Here is a 27,653-nt window from a genome sequence, read left to right on the forward strand (position 1 = left end):
TGGACGTTTAGGCGCATACAATGGTTCTTATTTTTAGAATCAACGTATACAAATCTCGTTTTTTTTTTTTACTTCTAATTATATATGTACGTACACATTTTTTAATTTTTATATTTATCTCTTTTCTAGGGCCACTTATTGTGACAAAATAAATTTCCTACCTCGAGTAACACCTGCATTTTATTTTATTGATGGTATTTTGTCGATACGAAAAGAATTATTAAATAATTTTTTGTTTGAAAGAAAGATTAGATTTAGAAACGAATTATAAGTTGTAGTTTAATTTGTTGTAGACAATTCTACTAGTTGAATTAATTATTCAAGCTATATGTATATATAGTTAGTTTGCTGTAGACAATTCTACTAATTGAATTTATCGTTCAAGTTATATATAATTGGAGTTTGATTAAAATGATTCTAATATTCTAATCACATAAATATATAGAATGCACGCGCGCGGAATACAAAAAAAGATTTAAAATATTTTATACCAAAATTTATTTAATGCTTTGCAGAAACAGTAAAACTAAAACACAAAGACATCAATGATGGCAGAGTATGAAAAAATACCTGAGGAACTGTGTGATTCCCATAGAGGAGGCCAAGCCTGCAGCTTTTGTGCAACCAACACAAAAGCTGCATGCGTTCCTAGCTGATGTAGAAGAGCTTATTGAAGATGTACCTGAGGAATATGTGATTTGCATAGAGATGGCCAAGCCTGCAGCTTTTGTGCAACCAGCATATGCGATCCTAGCTGATATATCTATAGAAGAAGAGATTTTGACAACTGCAGTGTATTGGATACTTGAAGGTAGACCTAAAATAATATCGGTATGTGATAAATGGATGAGACTTATAAAGCGTACAGTGGCAAACTTTGCGTCAGATCAATTACTGATATTTTTCGGCATGGCGTATAATAACACTAGTAAAAAGACCGACAGCAAATATTGAGTACCTCTTAAAACAATGGCAAATGATATGTGCTACAATGAGCACAGATATCTTTGCATCAGAAGGTGCTGTGTCTTAGGAAACCCTTCATAAGTTTATAAATGCATTAAAAACATAGCTTAAAAATATAACCTGGACACAGTTATCTGTGCGTACAAAACTATTTGGCCTGATATTTAGGGAGCCTAAAAAGGATATATCAGCCATCATAAATGTGTACTAAGTCAGATAAAAATGGTACTGACAAAATTTTGGGTTAAAATCAGTAAATGTGACGTATGGCTTTATGTCTTAGTGCGTTTATAGCACAAGTAGCGCAACAGGCCGTGAATCTCAAATGCATAATAGAAGAACTAAAAGAAATGCATGGTTCTATATATATATATATATATATATATATATATATATATATATATATATATATATATATGTATTAACTCTGAGAGATGCAGAACGATTAAATCATAGACTTTATTCTGATCTGTTCTATGCAGTAATTGAATTATAACAAAACTAACAAAAACTTAGAACCAAACAGCAGATTACTAATGGCAAATACGCAGTCCACAATCTCAAAAGCTCTAATAGATAGGCAAAAAGATCGAAGTGCTAGATATAGATTACGACGACGATGAAGGTCCCCCCAGACAGAGAAGATGCTGGGAACCGAGAAGAGAATAGCGATAGGCGGCAAAGTGCCCAATCATCTTATTTAAATTGTAATGGAAATTGGTGTTAAATGCATTAATTAAACTCGCAACCAGCAACGTATGAGCATGTAAGATAATCAAAATATAAATCGAGCTCATGGGAATTTTAACTGACTATCTTATCATAAAACGCAACGCGCGCAGCGCTAATAATTGAGCGGAATAATTAGGTCCACAAGAATAACGAGACGGAAAAGGATAACGTTATCGTCATTATACCGCATCGCACTGATACTCGCACGGATAACAGGTAAAATATATTTCACGGAAAGATAAATGAGGCGAGATATCGAATTGTTCCTCGTGCTACTTCCCTTGCAATTTTGATCACGATTCGTACTCTTTATACATCTGTCAAATTATCAATTATGTCGAAATTGTAATAGCGCTTCTTTCGATCCGTATCGAAAGAAATAAGTATTTATTCATATAAGCTCGATGAATTTGAATATTAGAAAAAATTTAAAAAATTTTTATTTAAAAATTAATTAACAAAATTCGAGATTTGATTTAAAAGAATTTATTTTAATATCTCTTTTTTTAATAGTAAATATTCTTTTTTACATAATTTTCAATTTTTTCTTCTTATAGCCAATTAGATAGACAAAAATAGAATAAAATAAACGGAAAATTTTGACACTGATAGAAACGATCTTTAGTTTAAAAGACAACAGAATTCATAATTCTTCTCAAATAAAATTTTAACAATTTAAAATTTTAATATTAGTTTCTCTCTGAATTATAAAGATAAATTATGATAACACAAAATTCAATAAGAATATATGACATATCATTTTGCATTTTTCATAAAATCGATAAATTTTCTTCAAATTCCTGTAGATTGGATTCAGCATTATCAAAAGGATTCTAAAGATGAAGATGCTAGCTTTGGAAGATAACGATGTCGCGATGAAGAAGAAGGAGAAAGATGATGAAGGAGTTGATTGAATACGGTGGAAGGTCACCAGACAGGTATAAGAGCCATATAGGCCGTTATTACTATATCTGATTGCACCGGCTCCATTATTTAATTATTTGCGATTCTTTCACTTCTGGTACGCTATCATCATCTCTACCGTTTCGACTGATTAGTACCTGGATTATCTTGGTTAGAATAACGTATTGAATATATTAATAAAATACTCGTGTGTGTAATGGATTTATCATAATTTATCATTTTCCGTAAATTTTTATCAGCCTGAAGTAAATTTTATTCTGATAATAATCTCGAAAAATCAATCATTACTAGATATTATTAGAAATTAAGACTGAAAAGCGAAATATAACAAAAAAATGTTGTATATAAGAAAATTGAGACAAATTAAATTTATATCTTTGTAAAATTGAGTAGCTCTAATCAGATTATTTCAAGAAAGTTCTTTCCACTCTCTCTTGCAGAATCAATTCTTTTTTTTATAAAACGTCACAAGTCACTAAAAAGTTTCTGCAAAAGCTTTAACTTTTATTTAATTCTTGAAGATAAAAACGTTAATTCTCTTGAAGCTAATTATCTCGCTCGCGTAATTTGTCGATTGGTCGCAGTTACGTCGAGTTTCTCTATTTCCTTGATTGCAAATACGGATATCACGAAGCGCGCGTATAACGCGTACGATAATAGGCACTAAAAGGTGCGCGTAGAATGATGAAAAAAAAAATATATAGCGCGGCGCTTGACCCACGGGCAATTGCACCGATGCACGCGTCTGTAAACGCGCTACGCGAAGCATTACACCATGGGATTCATGAATGTTTCATCAATGCGCGATGCGTATATAACTGTATATTCCCTCACGGGCCCTTGGTCGTAACACAGCCGGCCCGGTATTTCTTGCGCCTCAACACCTAATGGAATTTACGATTCGTCACGCCGCCGTATTTCACGGATCTGCACGCGACTTTTCGTAAGAATAACACACAGTGACACTTTATTACCCCGTCTTTACCTCATTGTACGTCTTGGCGGGTCCCAGGTTTCCCGTTACGAAATAACACGGTGCGTCTTGTTTCGTGCCTATTCGCATGGAATTTTCGAGCGATGACGATAACGACGATGTGACGAGGTTTCGCGCAAGCAACGTACATTATTATAGATTAGCGACATATAAGACAAAGTGCTACCGCGTCGCGCTTCTTTCGCGACGCACGGTTCGTTGACTCTTTGATTGTAGCTCTACAATTCTAACTCGAAGGACGAATATTGTACAGTTATAAGTACAGTATTAGAGTGATATATATAAATAAATATTAAGAGAGAGAGAGAGAGAGAGAGAGAGAGAGAGAGCAAGAAATTCTTTTTCACACTCAGAAATAAACGTTGATATACAGGCGTTTCAAATTTATGAAGAGTCGAATCCCGAGGAGTAATTCACTCCTAATATTTTAATTATATATTATGAAAATAAGAAAATTTATATCTTATAATTTATAAAAAAAATTTATATAGATAAATATATATATAAACTTATATTATGTTTAAATCTTTATAAAAAAATTTTGATATATATATCAAATTTATAAAGGCTTGAATCTCGAAAAGTAATTCAGTCCTAATATTTTAATTAAATTATGAAAATACGAGGATAGTTGAAGCTGACAAGATTTAGTAGTTGTGTTAATATGATCATGATTAGAGTTCACATATCGGAGTGAAAAACATGTGGCTTTTATACAGCCCGTAAGTAAGCTGAAGCACTTTTGCAATCGCGACGAGCGGATAGACGTTTGTCGCGAGAAGATCGGAAAAATGCGCGCACACAAAAAATATGAGGCGAACCAAGACCATTAAGTCGTTTACGAGGATGTCGTCGGGATGTAAGAAACGATAGCGTCCTGCGGTTTGCTTGGCCATTCGATTCGAGGCACCTGCTCGGCGAGCTCTTAAGTTACGGGTGAAGAAAATTGCGGAGCGGAATGCCTGTCCGTCGAGAAGAAACTCTTCGAGATCGTTCTTCATGATCGCCGATTTTTCTCTGCCTCGCCCTATTACCACACAGAGAATTTTTTTTCTCTTTTTGTAATGCAGAAGACGGTGATAGAGTTTTAATTACGCACGGATCGAAGCAGATGAACGGTGATCATCCTATTGGAGAAAGTTTCATTTTCTTCAACGCATAAGATAATTGCAAAATATTGCTAAATAAAAGCCAAAAGAGCAGGAAAGTAATTAGGATGCAATAATTTTCCAATTTGATTACAGTTATCATTATTTAACGATTCTATAATGGAGTATATGTATGTCAATCAATGTGTGGACTTTGATGAGGGATTACTATTTTACATAATGTGATTTGTTTTCTGGATGAAAAAGTATAAATATCTTTTTGTAAAAAAACTTTAATTATCAGATGCAAAGTATGCTATTAAGATTAGAATAAAACGACAAGAGACTAACAATAAACGATAGCTTTAAATTTTAATAACCAACGTAAAATCATCGACTCTGGTAGAGTATCATTTCTTCATATCCGAGAAAAATATTTCGTTATTTTATGTGATCATAAAGAGACGGCAAGACACAAAAGCCATTCACTGATTATCTATTCATTATTTTGCTGTTAAAATACCATATAGAAGAATCGTGATTTTATGAAAGATTATAAAAGATTAGAAGAGGTTTTTTAGATGACTTCCCGTAACGTCAAAGAAACATTTTGCTGTTTAATACGGATGCTTTCCCTTGCTTTTTTCTATTTACTCCGTATCACTGGCTGGCAATCGACTCTGAGATGAAATGACACGGTGAAGATGCAGCGCATCTCCAAATGATGTATACACACATGAGAGAATGAAGAAGGGGGTGGAATAAGTTGAAATCAAAATGTAATAGACTGAACAGTACAAGATATTAAAACCGCGAGAGGAAAAAAAGATATCTTCTATTAACGCTCATTGAAAGCGTGAGCCTGCCATAATGCATCACATCGTATTGTGCGTGTACGCGTCGATGACGGTCCGTATTAAATAGGAATGCGTGTCTCGTCGGCCCGCAAAGTCATCTGACCACGAAGACGAACATCGCCGGGGTAACAATTGGAACTGCCGGCTGGCTGCTGGAGAATAACATTTGTTTGAAATCGTAACGGTGTTTACGGCCATGTATCTAACGTCGTGCAAACCACAGACTACTGCGTCTGTCTGTCCGTGGCTGTTATTATCCGCATCGCTGATTAGCCTGATTTCGGCGCGTACAATTATAATGGAAGATTGAGAGAGAGAGAGAGAGAGAGATTGATAAGTATCGAAGAGAGTGGGAGATCACAGGTGCAACATTAAAGATGCGATAGCAACAAGAAACGATCAATTGCATTTGCGTAACAAAGACTTGTAGCAAATTTCTTTGCTTTTCTCGATATTATTTGCCGAAGAAACAATCGATATCGTTTTATAGGCCGAAGTATACCGTGTACATTTGTTATCATATCGAGATGAGGATCGCCCGCGAGAAGCAATTCGATGATCGAGACTGGGGCTTTTATTGGCTCTAAAAATGAGCCGTTTAGAAATACGATTACGCATATACCTAACCGGCAATATGAGTAAGATAACCGCTTATTTATCTTGCCCGTAATGAATTGGTTACGTTTGATATACCTTGATATCCCGAGGTAACGATTATCGGGGCAACGTCCTGGAACCTGGTCAACGATCCGCCATCGATGATCCGCGCCGAGATTCGTTGACAGAATAGATCGCGATCGATGACGGTGATAATAGACTAATAGAGCGTAAGATTCATCAAGGATTTATGCCTCAAGACGGGATTGCCAGTTGGTCCTTGCGCCAACTCTTTCTCGAACGATTCATCGATCAATTTTGCAAGCGCAGGCACTTATCCGCTCGGCCGTTTTGTCCCTCTATTTCTTGCGGCACATTCGCCGCGATTCTCTATTTATATTCCGACGTAGTGCACGTAGTCCGCGTCGTTTCCTGTTCGTCAAGGCGATGTTCCTTCACTCCTTTCCACGCCTTTTCAATCGCCGTCTCTTGCGACACGTCGTAAAAAATCGCGCCTCAGCCGAAGATCGCCGGCCTTTTTCCACCGCTCTTCCGTCCTCGGCGGTTGGCGGTTCCGTGTCAATTTTCTTGCGCGTGTTGTGCTCTCGAGCAGCGATTATCATTCGAACGATTTAAATCTCACCGACTTTCCAAGCGCAATGTCGGCTATATTTAGTACAAAACCACGATATGTGTTTAATATAAGTAAAAAAAGAGATAGTTTTGGTCTTTTTGTCATCGTGAAAAAACATAATGCAAGAAGAAATACCTAATATATAATTAAAAAGAAGATATAGAAGATAGTGTTAGTCTGTTTGTTACGATGCAAAAAATAGATTGCAAGAAGAAAGAATATGGAAAAAAGAAAAATTTTAACGCGATAAATTATATTGTCAGAAATTCACGTTAAATTATAAAAGGAATATTTATTTATTTATATAGATTATTTAATTAAAGCCATTATTGTGATATTCTTTAATAAAAAAATCGTATAATAAATTTTAATTATAAGCAGATACCTCTGTATTTGTTGCGCAAACATTTAAAAAATATCTTTTCCATTTTCTATTACAATTTTTATCATTAAAGAGACTGATAAATGTTATCCTATTGTTGACAGCTAGGTTGAAGAAACTTTAAAGAAGAAATAAAAGACAAAAAGGGACAGAGAGAGAGAGAGAATAAAATTATGAAAAACTAATTAAATTAAATCATAAGAAAAATGTTCATCTAGAAACCATTATGCGGATTACTTGTGAAAAATATGTCTCTGAACAAAATATCTATTGCTATGCAACTCTAAAGGATTACCGGCAAACGCTTTTTCGCTCGATTGAAGAAAGAAAATTAAAGAAGAAGAAGAAGAAGAGAAAACAGGACGGGGAGTCCAAGATCGTGGCGAAGAGGAGGTGGGAGCACACGGGCCCCACGAGTCGCTTTTGCTCCGTTCCAGCTCCCGCGCCGAAAGCCAGGCCGCCGGGGGTCCGTTCCAGTCTTGTTTCAGTCATCCTCACGTACGCGTAGACGCACCGCGGAGGAGGCGTTCGCCGTTGCTCGTTTATATCCTCTTCGTACTGTCGTCACGCAAACCCCGACGCGCTACGCTAACGATCACGCTTATTACATTAGCGGGCGCAGTGATATATACAATATATTCTATATATATATATATATAGTCAATATATACGGACGCAGGTGAAGCAGGAAATCGACTTGACGGAGGAGACCGCGTGGCCAGCAAAGCGGAAATAATGCGCGGAAGTCGTGGGACGATCCTCGTCCTGTGCACGATGATTAATTGCCTGGTGAGTCTGAATCGCTTCATGGCAGATCACTCCGCAAGAGTGTGTCCACCCTTGGACTTTAACGCGGGTCGTTCCCCCTCGTGACATAAACAAGAGCGAGCGCCGAAGCGTGAGCAGCTCGTCTTTGACACGTGGAGATGACTCGCTTGGCGAGTACGATTGTTTGTAATGCAGATGTACATCTCGCGTGTAACGTGATACCGTAATCTCTTTATGTGGATCTTATTTTGAGATAACTAATGTGTTAGCCAGAGAAAGAGAGAGCGTAATTGACACGCCGTGGTCAGTAAATGTCGCAATGCAAGTGTCTCAAGGACAAAAAGAATCGTTATTATAAACTAATTAAAATACCCTTATTGTACTATTAATCAAATGGAAATTTATATATTATTCCACAAGTGTGTCTTAAATTTTTCAGCCAAGATTCGAATAAATGAAACGATAAATAGCAATGTTAAAGAAAAATTTGATTTTATCTTGGAAAAAATAATATATATTAGGATATTTATTTCATTCCTTAACTAATATCTCTTTCATTTCTCAAACATGTTTCAGTACGTCTTCCTGTTTATTTTCCATGCAACGTAGTTGTTCGCTCCTTGCTAGAGCGCGAAATAATTTCTCACTCGTCTACATGATCGACAGCTTAAACGGTTCACTATTATCACTCTGTGCGTATTCGCGCGTGGTCTGCGCTGAACCGTTGTAGATTCTTATTAACACACATCCCACGTAACGAACACATACAGGTGGAAGTCCTTTTCGCGCTACCGGTAACTCTATCCTTCACCGAGTCAAGGTCCATCTTCTCGAGTAGCCTCAAATTAAAATTCTATCAGTATCTGTGTACCGTAAAGACTTGAAGAATAAGATTCTTTTTCTAGGAAGTTTGATTTACTAAAAACATCGAACGTCAACTTCGTAGTTTTAGGAGCTTGTCGGTATAACGTCCCATCTTCCGGCAGGAGGAACATTAATTTTATCGGCGCGTCATCTTCTACGTAAGTAGAATCGCGATAATTCTCCTGCCCGACGTCGCCCGGGTCGTTGGACTTTGACATCGTCGACCGGCTACGTCGTCGAGGTATCGTTCGTTGAATATGCGAGTGGCGTTAAAGAGAAATGCATTCCGGACCACGGCATAATCCCCCGTTGGATTATCGCGCTTGAGCTTCCCTCCTCCTCGAGGAGAAGTAAATATTTTACTTCAAACATGCGCGGCTAAAAGTATACGAGCGAAATGTAGCGCCATATCCTCACGTTTAAAATTTCTTAACGACCACCATAAAATATCGCGCGTATTGATGGCCACGTATGGCGTGATATAGCCGTGATTATCTCTCGCATTACAGAGTGTCACGCCCTTTACATATCGCATGCTTTTCCCGTAAGAAATGGGTAAATTTAAAAAATTAGCAGAAACTTGTTTTGCATGAATCGATCTTCTCTTCGAGATATGATATATTAATATATCGTCTACTTTTATAGAAAGTCACAAATTTTAAATTATGATTTTATTATTAAAAAAAAAAAAAAATTATCGAAACACTGATTATTTTTAGATATTCTCGCTCTTTTAGCTGAAAATTTGACATGAAAATTTACGTCCATTATTAATTATTTACTAGAAGCTGTTGCCTTTTAGGATATCATTCTTTTACTACGTTATTTAACTTTTACGAATTATGGTTTGCCGATCAGGTGCCTTCAATATATTATTTCTATTGATGCAACGTGCACATATGCGATTCATTTGCGATTCTGCGTGCCGTGTGGAATATTGAATTAAACATTAGTCATTCTTTTATTAAATCGTGAGTTCAATAGTGGAGGGGAAAAGGGAAGCGTATGTACGTGACTCGTCGAAATTTGACCGATGAAAGAGCGCGATCGATTTCCGTTTTCGCATCGTGAAGAGAAGTTCAAACGCACTGAATTGCTTTCAACGAAGCTCTATTCTTTTCATTTGCATATTCTTATTTAAAATGCATCGAACATATGCAGCCATACTTTTGAAGGAAAAGAAACAAATTTTCGGAAAAAAGGTTGCGTCTCTGAGAAGCGAGAGAAATGTGGTGACTTTATGAGACCTGAATAATTTTCACTGTACCCAAGCAAACAGACGTTATAAAGAACTATGCCTCTCTATCTCGTATCCTAAATAAATAGAACACATAATAAACGGAATCATCACATGAATGTCAGAATGTTTTTTGACTTTCTTATCTCTTACGAAAAATTTACGAATAAAATATTTTCCACGCTGATAATTTTATACGGAAATTAATCACAATTCTGATTAAAAAATTCTATAACACAATATATTAAATATTTACTAAAAATCACCTACTTTTACAACAATGTACTTTAATATGTACTTTTACTTTGCAATTCGGAATTAAAATTTTCAAAAATATACAATCGCATATCGCGTAACTTGTCGACATTGCTGAACAAAATTATTCTGCAGTGCTCTCCGACCTCGTGCTCGTTGAGCTCGAGTTTCATTAGTTTCTCGCTGACACTAACAAGAGTAGATCTATTGTTTTCGTGGACGAGCTCAGAGAAAATAGATCAGCCACGATGACTGCGGGGGCCAATTTGCAGGCAAACAGAATCTGCTTTCCTCCCGGTTCACATGCAGCTGTAGTCGCAATCCCATCTGCAGTCCCGATACAGCTGGATATTGGCTCGTTTCTTCCTTTTCCCTGCATTATGCAGCGTACCTTTGCCTTTCGAGTCTTTCTTGCTGCTGTCGCGCATCTCTGTTATTGCGAGCGACTTCATTCCGCATTCGAGAGAGAGAGAGAGAGAGAGAGAGAGCAATTTTACGAGATTAATGTCGAATGTGCATGTAGAGGATGTTCAAGAAAATGTCTACACGGAAAGTGTCAGTAATGTTATAAAGTAAATTTTATAAACTTCATCCGTAAAATTTATGACAAATATATAATCAACATTTTTTCAGTTAATATCAAAAATCGTCCTTCTATATCAAGTTTGTCTTTTTAACGTTAAAAAATTAAAATTTGATGGAAATAAAAACTCTTTATTCTTAATAACGATTAAATTCACAAAAAGTTTAACGCTTTTATTTGTTTATAATTCGAAAATTATTCTTAATCTTTTGTTGATTTTGTAACAGAATATAGTCAACTCTAAAAGATTAATTAAATAATCTTAAGATGAAGGATGTGTGGTAAGGTTTTATTCCGATACAGATCTCGAAACATCCTGTACAACTAGAGCATAATTTTTCACAGAGATAGATATGTACTTGATAAGAGAAATGCTGCGACATACTTGCGATATTTGCATGCGAAAAAATGTATTCACAGGAATGTGAATGATTAGAGCAAAATTAACGTTTCGAAAAGATGCAGGCTATTAATTTGAGAGTCGGTATCGCGAGTCGCTCGCTCTCGTACTCGTCCGTAAATTTTTGCGGGTTTTTTTTTGTGTTAACGTATTTTTTTCAAGCGCGAAACTGCTTTTTCCATCTCGCCCTCTTCATTTTGCTTTGAGTATAATTTACGTACATGCAGGGCGCAATTCCCACGTGCCATGGGTCCAGAGCAGATGACCGGAAAACGCTCGAGTGATATATGTATATATAAGAATATATATATACCGATATCTCTTATAGGATAATTATGATTGATTCGATATTTTTATGCAGAAAATATCATCATACCTCGTAGTAATTAACGCCTAGCAATTATTCTAACGGCAACGATTCGATTTTTCGTCGCGTTTTACGGCCTGCGACGAGGGCGCACTAATGATCGCTAGATGTGCGCGTCACGTCGGGATATTTAACGTTGTCGCGGGACGCAGTTATCCGAAATCGATAATCGATACGCTTTGTATAAAGATACATCGTGCTATTCATTTTAGGAAAATTTCTGTTACGTATAGTTTGATAAAAAATAATTTTTTTCCGAATCCTTCAATAAAGAAAAATTATTTCTCGTAATCTTTTTACGCCAAATAAAATTTGTCAATTTCTATCACGTCGCAATTTTGAGAAATTTGAGATTAAAATTGTAAAAAAAATTATTCAATACATACTTTACAATACTATAGCTATGATATAATATGTTAGAAAAGAATAGAATAAAACTTTTTTAGAGAAAGAGAGAGAGAGAGAGAGTACACGTCTCACTTACGGGAGACATAACGTAATAAATTATTTTTTTACATAACTTTAATCTCAAATTTTTCAAAATTATGATACTAGCAGTTTTGAGAGCAAAATTGTATTGACTCAAAGTGATTATAAAAATAATTATTTTCTTTTGGAATTTCTATTTTTGTATATAACTTTGTGTTATTTGTAAAAAAATATATAAAATGATACATTAAAATCTCTTGTTATGGCGAGTGCTATGTGTAATAAAGTGAGTCACTAATCTTTTGAAAATGGTTCAAGTTTAATTCTACGAAACTTTGATTTTTTTTAGATCCCAGAAATTGGATAGCAAAAATATATATTTTATGTATTTTATATATTTCACTAAAATTTTAATGTGGTAAGATATTAAAAGATATGCAAAAGTGGAATAATAAAAGAAAAGAGATGTGACATTTCAATTTCTTACAAGTGGAACATTGATCTCAAATAGAAAAATCATATAGATAAGAGCTGGGACAAATTTTATAAATCTTCTTCTATAAATTAAATAGCGCGATGTATAATAATCGATCGATTCCAATTCCGCATGTAAAACATTGCGATCATTGGGACGTTTACATGCGGAATAACGTTATCGCGTGTACACGCCTCGAAACGTGTAAATTATTTCGCGCATTGCCGACCGTGAAATCGTCGGCGTGACAGAGTTTGCGACACGTGCTCGTAAATCTTATCACTCGGGACATATGTACATACATTGTATTGTACGTACGTCTCTCGATACGATGCATCGCGTGCATACGATGTGTCGCGCGTGCAGCTGCGACAGAATTTACAGGGTCGCATCGTGTAACCGTAACCACGTCGCACAACGATAATTAACGGTATCGTGTCGGATTATTTCGTCGGATCTCTCGGTACCTCGCCGATTCGGTCGATTCATAAATTATCGGTTGCGATATAGCCCGCGGTTATTTACGATCATGCGAGATTTTGCCTGTCGGCGCTTAAGCAATCGACCTTCTTCCTTTGCAGGAAGATGCTGCAAAAAATCGGTGTAATCGAGAATGTAAATTTCGTTCTTATAAACGAGTGTTTTTCGATCTCTTTTAAGAAATGCGAAACAAAATAATTTATATGATAAGAATAAATTAGGCGAATTTATAAATAAACATGTGTATTTATTTTATTCATTTATTATTAATTATTATAGTTTATGGAATCATCAAATTCTAATTTGAAAAAAAATAATCCTTATTTTAATAAATAATTAAAGTTACAAAAATATATCTACTTTTTTTTTTTATAGAAATCTTATAGAAACATTGTTATAGATATATAAAAATGATTTCTGAATTTTTATATACACGAAGTACAAAAATGTAATAATTAAGCTGCTGGATGGAATGATGTTAATATGATTATAATATTTTGACATCTTAACTTAGAAAGAATATCATCAACTTTTACTCTCGCTTTTTCTTAGAGAAAAAGATCTTTCGTCTTTCTTTTATCTTTATTTTGTTAACGGCTGCCCCTTTATTATTCGCATTTTTCATCAACGCGTTTCTTTCTCTTATACTTTACATACGTTTACGATCGTTTTTACGGAGAATTATTCAAACAATGTCAGATCGCGCAAAAGCCAACTATAAGAGAAGACATATATATATATACTACATGTACGCGAGATTCTGCGAGTGCGTGTGCGTGCGCATTTGCGTGCATAATCGCAACAATGCAATCGCGGAGAAAGAAGCAGTTGTAATAATCTGCTTTGATAGAGAATATCAAGAGAGTATCTCGACGATGATGGCGATCAATATGAAGCACATTGTAACCGAGTTATTACATTGCTATATTATATAAGATGATTTGTATGTGATTAACAAGATACGTAAACATAATCAATATCATCGAAGGGTCACACACGCGACAAAATCAGCGAACGAGATGCTTGACAATTAAATAATTTTAATGAAGATATTTAAATCATCTTATATGGGGAAATGAAAATATAAACAAAACATTTTTACCGTTTTACGTGAAAACAAACGTTACGGTTATTCTACAATACATTATTGATAATATCAATTGGGATGATATTGGGATTATACTGAATTATTATTCGATGGTAAATTTAATAAGATTATAAAATTATTAAGAGTAATACATAATTAAAATGATAACTGATAATAAAAAAATCAATGTCATACTAATTTAATATTATGTAATTTATAAAGGAAAAGAATCTTGTGTGGAAAAAATAAATTTTTTTTTGATATATTGTATATAATCATCAATTCAAAAAGAGCCGAGGAAACAAATATTGTAGAATGAATTTTTTTCTTGTACTTGTCGCAATATCATCTCTAATCATTTAATATCTAATCATTTCTCTAATTCAGTCTAAATTTTAAAACGCAAATATTTTTACACGTAGAATATTGTTTATTATTATAGAATTATTATTGAATATCTAATGGGATATTTAATGGATATCACGTATTGTATCTATACGTGCAAGTTTCATATAGTGATTAAAGTCCGTCCCTCCCACGTTCACTCTCTGTAAGGAAATTACATTCGGAAGGAAGCATACTCAATTCGCATTCCACAATATCTGTGTAATTACATAACTGAAACACGATTTAATTACCACTGCGAGAAAGATGTACGAAAGAATCGCGAAGCCAGCATCTGTTTGATATCCGTTTTGTTTCGCGGTAACCGCTGATACAAATTTATTTTTGAGCTAAAAACAAAAAAAAAATATATCTCTTCTCTCAATATAATAAAAAAATTGAACAATTTTTATCTTCTTTGAATTTAAACTTGAAAAAGAATTAAACTTTTATTTGAAAAATAAGTAAAACAAATATGTTTTTATCCATCTATACCGGACGAAATGAAAAATAATTGCAATTTTGTACGCTTACATTTTATCGTAATCGAAAATGTGCTTAATGTTGAATACGTTTGTTTCGCGCGGGCATAATTTTCATTTTTTTATTTTGCCTCCTTAAATTATTCTAGATCAGGGCACCCAAGACATCCTTGCGTTCCATCATTCTTCGGGACCGCGATAAAAGCGCGAGCGGAATTTCCACGTGAGACAGCCCGGCGTTATGGATCGCGCGAGCGTCCGCGATGCGCTTCTCCTCGGAGTGGTTGTTCTATCCCGCGTTTAAATTGGCTCGGCTCGTTAGACTCTTAATTAAGAGCCGGCGGGAGGCGCTTGCGATGAATATAAAATTCCATCCTGCCGTTCCCCAGTGAGGTTGCAGCGCTGAGATCTCGTGCGCTGCATTTCCACGTGCACGCAGCGTTGCGTGCAGCGCCCGATTAAGCCTCTTCTCCCTCTCGAAGAGACGGTTTAATTTTCTTCTGCAATATATTCCGCTCATATACGCAAGCTATGTAACGAAAATTGCCAGGAAAGAATGAAACGTGCATACTTTGCATATTTTTTGTCGAAGAACTATAATATAATAGATAACAGCGACATTCCATAAAGATTAATGAATAATGGCATGCACGCGCTCCGGGGTGAATCAAGCGTGACGTAGACATGCCTTTAGTTCGATTTCTATTACGGACACCTTAAGCACCGTTGACATCGTTGAAATAACGCGTCCATTCAGAAAAACTCATCCATTATTCATCGACGTGCGAGCGCGTCCATTCGACGCGAGAATCCGCGGTTCCGCTCGAGCGACGCGTTTACGGATTATCGCCGGCAAATATAAAACGTCGACTTGCGATTCAGAATGCACGGTAATCTTTTTTCTCGTCTGCGCATGAGATGTATCTCAGAAACGTATCCCGGTTATGCACAGATGCGTCCGATCGATCGACCGCTTTATATCGTTTAATTAAATAAGTCTGTCATATGCGGGATAACGTAAGTTCTATTTGATAAATCGAATCGAGATATTTTTTAGGATTTACGATATATTCATGTGTTTTCTAAAACAGAAAGTTTAAAATAGTCAATATATATTGTTGTCATTGTTTTAGAATCGTGTTGGTCATTATTTCTTGAAGAATAATAAAAAATTCTTCATGACAGATTTGCATGCTATAAATAAGAAAGCTTCTTTTAAAGAGAATCTTCTTAAGGAACTCTTAATATTTTTCTATATGATAAAATTGAAATATTTTTATTAATATAATTAGTATGTCAATTGAGTTGATGTGTATAATAAACGCATTAAACTTCACAATAAATATAAATAGATAAAAACAAAACGCGTTAATCAATTTTTCGCATCATATACAATACTTTAATGAGATAACTGATAATTTATCATATGTATAATCGCGGTTTATTTTTCAAAGAAACAGCATCTCTACTTTTAGAAAGTCCCAGGAAATATGTTTTCTCTCTTGCGCTTTACTCTTTCACTTGTAAGAAGAGCAATAAAACGGAAGGAAAAACAAGGACTCGAGCGAGATGGGCGAAACGCAACGGTTTAGAAAAATGCTAAGAGTTAAAGAGTTCTCCGCGCGATTTCCTCTTTCCTTTTAGGACGGTAGGAAAAATATATTTCTTCTGGACGAGCGATAAAGTTCCCGATACCATCCTGATACATCGGGGGAATGCATCGGGAGATCGGGTCGTCGCATCATAAAGTAGACGATTTTGCGCATCAACATCCTCGCGACGCGCGTTATTTACTCAAGTCTTACTCATTGGCGCGTGATTCGCAGACGATTCTCTTCGAGTAAAATTGCACGAGCCGAGATGCACGGTGCGCTAACGGTGCATACGCGCGCAACGGATGTCGTGTCACCTTGCGGTGCTTAAAGCGTGCAGCCGCGAATCTGCCGCGCGAGCAATTTCCATTTCCACTTCCACTTCCATACGTCGTAGATACGACTAGACTTCGGGTCGACCTCGCGATTTAAGCGGTACGCTACGTTGCCCGCGGCGTTGATGCGTTTCCGCGTTTCTCGTAAAAAGAAGCGACGTAAGAGAGCAGGATATGAGAGCATACTACGAGCGATCTTCTGTTTATTATTATACATAAAAAGGATATTGTATATAAATGTTATGAAAATGTCGAAATATATGATTTTTATTATTCAAGTCTCTTTCATTCGGAGATAAGAAAAGATTGCGAAAGTTATACAAATATCTGATTCATTATCCTTAACGTATAAATTGATGATAATAGATGAACTTGTTATTTCAAAAATTCTCCAACTTTGTTTTCTCCATGAATGAATTTTCGATCTAATTCGAAACTAATTTTTTCTTAAAAATTTTTAGATTAAACTTTAGATAGAAAGAGAAAGATATAACAATATTTTATATATGTATTAGTTTTTACAAGACACCAAGGAAATAATCATGTTGCATCATCCGAGCGCACCGGACTCGTGGATATGCGCAAAAATACACAGGCATTGTTTGCAAATTGTGGGAAACCGGGAAGCGATTAGGAAGAGAAAGAGAGAAGCAGAGAGAAAAATGCGCGCATAGACTCGCTCTGGGCACCCGGTAATATACGCTCGGCGTGAAAGAATAGCTAATGCACGGAAGCTTCTTCGAAAGGTCACGAGAACTCGCTAATAAAACGCGCGTACCGTGAAAAGCGCCGCGATGCGCACGAGGTGTCTCGATCTTCATGCTGAATGCGTCAATTTATATGTGGGTTACGAATAATCGAGAAAACGAAAACGTGTACACATTAATTTGATGATTAAATATTTAATTTATGCATGTGAGATTAAATCGATTGATTAAAAGATATACTGTATAAAAATACGGTAGATGCAAAATTGATTGAAAATGAGAAAACGTTAATCTTTATAAAAATGTTGCCTTTTCAATTCGAGAATATGCATTTGAATGAGGAATCTATGATGTATATATAATTTTTTAGCAGTATCGCATAAATAAAAATTTATAAAAAATTTAATATAATCTTTTTGTGAAATATAATACATCGACATGCCTTGAAAATGCTTTTTGATAAAGGGAAAAATATTGGAATCGTTATTCTAATTTAATCGCAATCACAATCATTGGATTGTCTGGTAGTTTCTGAAGTTATTGTACGACGATGCTGTTAGATCGATTCGGATCGTCTTATTCGTTAACATAATGCTATGCTGAATAATTGATTTAAACATCCTGAGCGTATGTCAGCTGTATTTACGACATTTGGGAAAATAGTATAGGTACATACATTAAGCATTCCTGAAGAAAAACAGAGCAATCTTAGAGACATAGCTATAACAATAATTAAATAGAGAATAAGGGAATAAACTGCTGGAATTAAAACTCGAATATATTCCATCTTTTTGCGATAAAGAAACCAAGAATAAAAAATTCGAAAATCAAAAGATGGAATTTTTAATCAGAATCATTTAGAATTAAATTAACGAATTATTAAATTATTTGTTTGTATTATATTATATAATTATTATTAGTAAATCTTCTCTCTTCAGGATATATATGTATATATTTAATATTTAACTAAAATTTTATAGAGTATTAAAACACACAGGAGTGTGATTCAAAAATTTACAGGCTTGTAATAGTCGTTGTAATAGAGAATGATTAACAATTATTATTTATTATTAATAATTAATTTTTTTTTTCTTTTTAAATAAATAGCGCTTTTCTATTTTGATAATAAATAACTTACTTGTCCGCGTTTCTATCTATTATCCACAAAAAACTCTAGCTACGTTGCTGATTAAAGTATTCGTAAAATTAGGTCATTTTAAGGGAGAGGACAATTCATTCTCGACTTTCTTCTAGGGACTAACCTCATCCTCACCCACTTCGACAAGTATGCGACTTGGCAATGAGTGCAACCGAGATCGGGACTGCGAGGCTGGCATCGCTAATAGCCACTGCTACTTGGGTTATTGCCGGTGTCAGCCCTTCTTCGCCGGCTACAATGACACTCAATGTCTTGAATGTAAGTATCCACCGAAGTATCCTCTTATCTTCTTCAACCGTATAGCTCACTCTCGCTGAGATGCTCTTGGAACGTTCGCTTTGCGTCCGTTCTTGCAAGAAAGATCAAAGTGAAAATGAAAAATAAAAAACTTACATTGTGTGATAAATTTATATATGAATTAAATAGCCACTTGAAATGTACATAATATGAAGCAATTAATTTAAAAAATTTATCTTTGAAAACAAATTTTTTATTAATATTTGTTATTATTTTTAATAGAAAAGAAAACAATCACTTCGTGCTAAAGTTAAAGATCTGCTGATATCTCTCTTCTAACTTTGCAGCGACTCTATTGGGCAATGATTGTCTCGTAAAGGAACAATGCTCCCTGAAAGTGGCAAACAGTAGCTGCCTCGAGGGCGTATGCAGGTGTGAGGAGGGACACTTGCAGTTCCGCAGACACACTTGTCTGGGACGTAAGTGCATTCTAGAATAATTAACATCTTGATTATATTAACGCAAAAAGTTTGATAACATTTCGCAAAATTATATACGATAAAATAAAATCAATAGAAAACGTGCCAATGAGAAATGCGCGCGCCCTGTTCGCGCAATTTTCTTATTTTATTTATAAAAAATATACCGATTAAACTATAAATGTGCATAAAGAATGCTAATATTTTATTCACGATATAGAGAAATTTTAATCAAATTACGATCTATTTATTTCTGTAAGTAGCAAAATTGAAATCGTATATGAAAATTGCAAAAATAAATCGATTTAATTATGATGATAGCAAAACGATGACATCATATTGTACTTAATTGCTTATTAATGCACCGCAACACGAATACGATGAGCGCCTTAAGCTAGTCGCTTGAGTTCCTCGAGGTTACCGCTGGAAGCTATCTTGGCATGACATTAAGGGTAATCATTAGCGACGTAGAGCACATCGGTGAAACGATCGATGACGAATAACCAGACGAAGCGTAGTTAAAGTATCACGCGAAGAAAATTCTGATTTACGTAGTCTTATTCTTCCCGGCTCACCGGACGAGCATATTATGATAGTTTGTGACAGAAATGATATTTCGAGAAGAAATTCATATATACTCTTTTGCTTAATTTATGGAGAATCAGTTTCGATTATTGACAATCGCTATTGTATCGTTTCCGATACTGCGACTTCCTTGATTTCTTACGTTAACGATCTTTATTATTTTATATATACGGAAATAAATGGAAAGTATTTTACGCGTAGATCATGTTACATAAGTCAGATAATAAGAATTTACAAGATTTTACTATACTATCTGTGAAATATGATTATGCAATACTATTCTCGATTTTTCGTAAATAAAAAAGCTTCAATTATATCTTATATTCTAGTTTTATGTTTTTGCGATAAGAAAAAATTACGAAATAATTACACAGGAATAATAAAACGAATAAATAAACAAGAGACAAAATTGTAAAGATTGAAAACAGTTAAAAGATTACGGAAATTATAATAAAATGAAAAAAAAAAATTTATAATATAATAATCAAGAAAGATACTAACTATTTATGATTAGTCTACAATTATTTATATACTTTGCTAATAGAAACCTTTTTTTCATTACAATTTGTCTTAAGGATTACGAGTGTAGCGTGATTATATCCCACGAATCTATCAAAAGATAAAATGTTTTCAGAGGAAATTTGGTAAACAGATGTGAAATTGACTCGCGATGCGCGTAAATATGTATTTCGCGAATCAAGAGACTAATTTAATTTGCAGCGGCGAAACTCGGCGAGGTGTGTTACGAGCACGCTCATTGTCGTCTCTGGGATCTCGAGTCGCATTGCGATTTTCTTATTCCGGATTTATTCGGCCGCTGCCAATGTACCGCGCCGATGCGCCGCGAAGGAGACGCGTGTCGACTTGACAGTCTGGTGAGACCCGCGCCGCTTCCGCAGCACCTGCCTCTCCCTCAGGAGCCGACAATAGAAGACATTACCGGGAGCGAGCGCGATAAGGAGACTGGTACCGAGGAACAAAAGGACGAGACTCAAGGAGAGCAAGATACGGGTATGTCACGTTTTATGAATTCCTATTTTAATATATTTATGTATATATATAATTGTATATTACAATATAATTATATAATATTATATAATATAGAATTTAGATATTATAAAATAAGGATGTATGTATAAAAAGCTCATAATATGTATCTTTTTTTATAAGTAATTATATTTTTTTTCGTAATGTGAATTAAAAAATTATTACGTATATATTGTATATATACATAAAATACAACAATAAAATTAAAAATTACACGGGGTTCAAATGATAAATATCAATTAGTAACAAAAGAAAAGATTAATTGGAGCTCGGACGCGGTACTTAGAGCGTAATAATTGTGTACCGTTTAATAAATCAATAATATAAACTAACAAATCGAACGTTTCGGTCCACTTCGGATCCTTATCAATGAATATAATCAAAATTTAACATATAAAAAACATCGCAAGACGGAGTAACAAATACGTAACGTAATGGCAGATTTATACAAATAACCCCCTGATAAAGGTCGTAATGTTACGATTATTGGTATTAAGGATATACTGTCATTTTATTGATTGCTCGCGCCCGCCTTTCGTCTAGAAAACCAATTTATCTAGAAGCAAGATCGAGCATTTGTGGGTGGTGAGTCTGATCTATGTGGGATTTTTATAGTCATATCGTCTATCTGCGAATCATTACAGAGAGTGGAGATTTTTTTCATGCTTGGAAGTAAATGTTTTTTTATCAACGTCAAGAACTTTTTATCAGACTCACAAATTATTTTATTCGTTAGCGATAGTAAGCACATTATTTTAAATGTAGACTATTAAAAAATCATTAAAGATTATTTTCTTTAAATAAAATACTTAAAATATATTTATATAATTTATTTATATTTAAATTATATATTAATATATATTTATATATAAGTAAATTTTGTGCACATAATCAGTTTAATAGAAAACTTATTTTTCTATGAAACTGACGCACTACCGTCCGCGTATGGCTCTTGCTAGTCCGCGATTATTTAAATTTGTGATATCACTTGAGAGCCTTAATTTCTTAAATTGTTAAAATATATTATTTTTAAAATTAATTTTTCGTAAAAATAATAAGAGTACAACTATATAGGTAATTTTTTAACTTAATAATAATTTGCCTACTTTTCTAATTAAATCTACAATAATTAATAAAGTTTTAATATCTCTATGTTTAAATAACGTATTTGTCAGAAGATTTATTCCCAGCACGAAAAAATGTCCATCAGTATGTTTAAAAAAAAAAAGAGCACTTCGAAACTGTCACAGAATTGGAACTGCGTTCTAAACTTCGTGCTCCCTCGAGTGGGCAAACTTGTACGGGTAACGAGCAAACATTTGGTACCTGACTTCTCCATAAGCCACTTAGCATTCCCGTAGAATAATCCTCGAGCGTTGTATGGGAATTGTATCAGTCTGTATCATCGCTCTCCCTTCGCTTTTGCTCCCCTTCCCATGTTTCACGCGTCTTTTATCCGGTAATCAGCTTTTCCGTATGCACACGGTCGCAACGGGAATTTGCGGAGACCGTGTGCGGTTTTCAGCCCGAATGCGCTCGAGCGGATTAACGAGATGAGGCGATTCGCGCATTCTTAATTAGCGCGATCATTAGCGAAATACGAATGGCACTTCCCTGCGAACGTGAATATACAAAGAAAACTTCGTACTTCGCTGGCATGTTCATCGTAATCACACACACACAAATTGCACACGAAATATTATTACCCTCCATTATCGCTTTCGAGGATTCTCTCACGCCAGCCTAAAATGCATTAATTAGATAATGGACAATAGCCATTATTGTGTATTAATTTCTAAATGACGAGATTTTCTCCGATATTGCCTCCGGATAGGCGTTCAAATATCCTGGCTGAAAAACGCAACGATGCTCCTGTCGACGGAAGCTCCCAGTCAATTGATACCGGTAAATCTGGTGACCAGGCCGTCATTGAACTTGAGACCCGGGACCAACGATCGTTTCGGACCGAACGAGCTCCCCGACGATGACGATGCCATTGTTATCGAAGCGGAAGTCACCGAGCCCGCTCATGTCACGATGACTTCGACGTTTGGTAAGAGAGAGATTTTTATAACGTTTTTATATTTTAGAACATATCTCTCTTATTGGCGTATATCTAATGTAAGTCCAACGCGCATCAGGAGAATATTTCGCGCATTTAAAATTGATGGATCGGAGTATTCGCGCGTTCTCCATCCGCGATACCGTAACTCGATCTAATTTCCATCCGATCCCCGCTGTCTTTCAGCACCAATAAAGACGGATCGTCACGAGAGCACGATAATGACGGCCGTCAGCCTGGGACTGCCTTGCATCGCCGATCTCGAATGCCGTATGGCCGATCCGATTTCACGTTGCATCGACGGCGTGTGCGACTGCAGTTTCCCGACCAACGGCAGTTGCAACGCGCGACGAACCGGCTGCGCGCCGGGCACGTTCCAGTGCCGATCGTCTGGCAGCTGCATCAGCTGGTTCTTCGTCTGTGACGGCCGTGCCGATTGCGCCGACGGTTCCGACGAGGAATGCACCGGCCACCGCTGCCCGTTGCAGGCGTTCAGATGCAACGATAGCGACGTCTGCATATCGAGGTCTGGCCTCTGCGATGGCAACCGCGACTGTCCTCGCGGCGAGGACGAAATCGGCTGCAACAATCGACGAAGTGGGTATCCTTGCGCCTTTCTTTTAATAAATTATTCTATATTCAAAAGTTGACATTTCTTTTAATGTTGAATAATTTCAAGAGAGATGGATCATTTTTTTTTTTTTTTAATCATAAAAAATGGCAACAAGAGCGTATTTCTCGAATCCTGCATCGTTTTAACATCTTTTATTATAATTGTAAATTTAAGTATACACGAGCAGTAAGTTACGCGAAAGAAATTTATTATTTTATTCGCTATCAATTTAATCGCTCTCTTATAAAATTGTCGAAGTTGAATATTCTTTTGCTGATATTTTTTTAAATATTATTTTTCATTTTTAATATAAAAGTTATAATTTGTGTATTCTATATAATTTATTTATTTAAAAATAATTTAAGAAAAAAAGAGAAATATATCTCTTTCAAAAAACTAGATCTATCCTTATTATAAAATTGGTTCACAACTTTTGCATTCTCTCTTAATAGAGTTATATTATGATCCTTACGATCATAATTATTATCCAACTCCCTTCCGAAAGGAATGAACGTTTCGTACATTCTATTCGTGCCTTTCGCTTGAATTTACAAGCAAGATTCCACGATCCACGTGTTCGCAGAATGTCCCGAGGGTTCGTTCAGATGTAACAACGGTCAGTGCCTGCCGGCGTACGAATTCTGCAATGCGGTTGTATCCTGCAGGGACGGCAGCGACGAGCCCAGGGGTGCCTGCAGGACGCGAAATCGCAGCCGGATCGCCGCAAGATTCTGCCCGTTCAGGTGCGATAACGGGAGGTGTCGTTCCGACGCGATAACCTGCAGTGGTCGAGACGGATGTGGCGATGGTTCCGACGAGAAACATTGCAACGTTTGTCGTAAGTATAAAAATGAAAATTTAACAAAGATGTGACATATATAAAAAGAAATCGCTTCAACTGTTAAGCATCGCGCTTTCAAAAAATTATCTCTCATTGTAAAAACGTGTGATAAGATCTTATTAAATGGAATGTCATTTGCATAATAGCCGGCTTCTTCTTTTCTCTCGATGTCTCTATCTTCTACAATTACAGCTGTTTTCCCGCGTCAATTTTTTTCATTTGCAAACGGAACGTTTCATTAATAATAGACATTAATAATATGTTGAGAAAAACCACATGTATTGAAGCTAATAGCCATTTATAAGAATGTTCCTTTTGGAAAGAATGTGAGAAGTTTTTTTGTTTCCGCGTCGCCTCTTTGAATAAATAAAGCGTTATTTACAAACGTTTTTTTCTTCCGAGATTTTTATTATTCGCAATTACCGTCTTGTCTATGTTGGAATTTTAAGCGTATGTACAGCAAGAAGTATCGCGTTCGCGATTCGATGCATCGAACCGTCATTTAGATTCGCGTGCTTTTTCGCTTCCTAGAATCTAACGCAAGCCGGAGCTACGCTCGCGTGTAATTAGAGCAGGATGCATCCGATTACGTTGCTATCTTCCGTCATAATCTTTTTCACGCCTATCCGGAAGAATATAGTGAGAAATTACACAAATGAATTAATTATAAACAAGAACGCGTTTAGCTATATATCCCGAGACGGAAATAATAACACGCGCGATTCGTAGGCACCGCCCGTGCTACCCTCCTCCTGGCGGGTTGTTTCACGCGACCGAGATAGGGGATGACCGTGCATCCTTGCGAACAATAGGCGGTAGAATAGCGGAAAAAAGTGGATCGTTCGCAGAAGCAAGAAAAGAGAGAGAAATGTAGAACGTAGCTCTCTTTCCGCTCTACAAAAGAAACACAACTTCTTTTTATGTTTTTATGAACAAAAATATTTCTCTTTAAAAAGGAACACAATTATAATATATAATTAATATATATGATGTAAAATATTATCGTTGGCTGGATAATTTTTTACTAAAATGAATTAGAGCAAAAATGAATAAAACGATACAATATCCGCCATAGAATTTTTATTTTAAGTTTTATGAAATTTGAAGGATCTGCGACAAAGTATCCGAAGATGTTACTAAAAGCGTAATATCGTTTTCGAAAATCTAATCGCCTTAGATTGAAGAATTCATCGGAGCTTATCGAAGTTAATATACATTGAGTGCTACAGGATTTATCAGCGCTATAATGTAGACATATTGCATTAGAATATATATAAAATATAATTAATAACACATAGAATTTAGATGAATATATTTCTTCAAATTGTATTAATTTATCATCAGCTTAGATACGCTCAACTTTTAATTTATTTTCTCGCAAATTCATCAAACTTTGTATCAATATGTTTACAGGACAAACATATAATAAACCATTTCTTATCGCTCGCAACCTCTTATCGCTCTTATCGCTATCAATCTCAGCGTGTTAATGTTTGCGATAGGACGTTGATTATGAAGCAAATCATGTTGCAGGATGCAGCGGAAGGATTTAATCTCGACCGGTCGGCCGATTTCTTCGTCATATAGATCGTCGCGTCGCATCGTCGGATAGAAAGGAGAGAAGGAGAAGGAAGAGGGAGCAAACTACCACCCGGTTCGCGTCGATGGTTTCGCGAAATAAGATGTGCTCGAGTAGAAGGGCACGGAAAGTAAGTGTGACCAAAGATCGTTAAGCCGTATCGCGGCGCAACTTAAGCTTTCGCTGCGCGATTTCGAGACTGAAAGCACCGTTTTTACTCGGGCCGGCTCTCTTACCAGCACGAACGGGAAGAGAGAATCGCCTACCGCGCGATCTCGCTCGTTAAACCGAACCGGTCCAGTGACCGACGTAGTGAGTTGCGCACTCGGGAAAGGAATGATCGCGCTCGTGTAATAATGGGATTTAATCGCGTATAATGATATTATAAGTGACGGGGATAATTTGCGCTAAGGGATAATCCTGGTTGTTCCGTGACGAGTGCAGCGTGCATTCAGGATTTATCTTATCGGAGTATTCGAATTCTGAGCAAAGTACCATGTCCGAGGTTCTTATTTTAAGGAATAAAATTAATATCGTAATCTATAAGATTTAGACGAAAAGAGATATTAATTTATATTATTGAATTATTGTAATATTATTTCACCTTGTTATCGGACTTGCGTGCTGATTTGCCTAAGACGCGATAAGACAAGTGTGGAACGTAGTATCATTGCCGAGTATATTTCTAACGAAAGAGAATTCTTTGGAAATATCAATCTCAGTTTTAAATTTACGCTCGTGCACCATGTGTCTAGCAGGGAAGACGCAACATCGCAAGGAGATTTTTATTAAAAAACGTATATATATATATATCTCGACATTGATTTATAGTAGCGTTAATTTAATTAAATCTCTCTAAAAACTTATAACATATTCAATATTATCGATGAAACATACGAGAATACGTCTTCCGTTGAATCTCAATGACGCACGTATTTATTAAAGTAGAACTATGAAAAGTCGTTCGGAGAGATGAATAGATATTTTATTAAGCATCAAAAGTGTACAGATATTATAAAATTATCGAGATGTAACAATAAAATATATAACAAAATGTGAACAAATATTTGTATACAATTTTATATCGTTATCGATTAAATTTTCTGTAACACATATTATATCTAACGTCTCGTCCGATATATTTAACTTATAATCCATGTCTAGAAATGTCGAATATAAAAAATGTTATGTAATAAATTTTAATATAGTTTGAAATTATGTATATTAATTATATTTTTATCCGCGTAATAAGAGATTACCTTCCCATCCGCATATTTTTCTCTCACCACTCTACTTTCTGAAATGTAATTATTTTGTTACAGCTCTTTATAGCTCTGTATGGTATATTAAAAGAATGAATATACATCAATTATATAATGAAAACATGTTGCAATATATAAGTGTATCATAAGTGTATATAACGCGTCTTGTT

The 27,653-nt window shown here is 35.6% G+C and overlaps 1 protein-coding gene across 3 annotated transcripts; it reads left to right on the forward strand.

Moving 5' to 3' along the window:
- Positions 1 to 27,653, forward strand: Impe1 (Ecdysone-inducible gene E1). Of its 3 annotated transcripts, none has more exons than XM_070298776.1 (11): positions 1 to 86; positions 516 to 1,914; positions 2,505 to 2,636; positions 7,279 to 7,963; positions 18,874 to 19,036; positions 19,363 to 19,494; positions 20,800 to 21,090; positions 22,961 to 23,179; positions 23,375 to 23,785; positions 24,385 to 24,639; positions 26,176 to 27,653. In XM_070298776.1, the coding sequence occupies exons 4-11, from the start codon at positions 7,910 to 7,912 to the stop codon at positions 26,193 to 26,195; spliced, it is 1,545 nt and encodes a 514-aa protein (XP_070154877.1). In that variant the 5' UTR covers positions 1 to 86; positions 516 to 1,914; positions 2,505 to 2,636; positions 7,279 to 7,909; the 3' UTR covers positions 26,196 to 27,653. The 3 variants fall into 3 exon arrangements, with proteins under 3 accessions (XP_070154877.1, XP_070154885.1, XP_070154895.1); XM_070298784.1 differs by having other exon boundaries at positions 7,283 to 7,963; XM_070298794.1 differs by lacking the exon at positions 7,279 to 7,963.

Source organism: Polyergus mexicanus, unplaced genomic scaffold (genome assembly GCF_030449975.1).
Source record: "Polyergus mexicanus isolate NDT 795.1 unplaced genomic scaffold, iyPolMexi1.0 SCAF_1, whole genome shotgun sequence".
Classification (NCBI taxonomy): domain Eukaryota; kingdom Metazoa; phylum Arthropoda; class Insecta; order Hymenoptera; family Formicidae; genus Polyergus; species Polyergus mexicanus.

Coding starts and splice junctions, on each gene's coding strand:
- Impe1 (XM_070298776.1), top strand. CDS start 7,910: ATGCGCGGAAGTCGTGGGACGATCCTCGTCCTGTGCACGATGATTAAT. Junction 19,037..19,362: donor TGACACTCAATGTCTTGAAT/GTAAGTATCCAC, acceptor CTAACTTTGCAG/CGACTCTATTGGGCAATGAT. Junction 23,786..24,384: donor CGGCTGCAACAATCGACGAA/GTGGGTATCCTT, acceptor ACGTGTTCGCAG/AATGTCCCGAGGGTTCGTTC.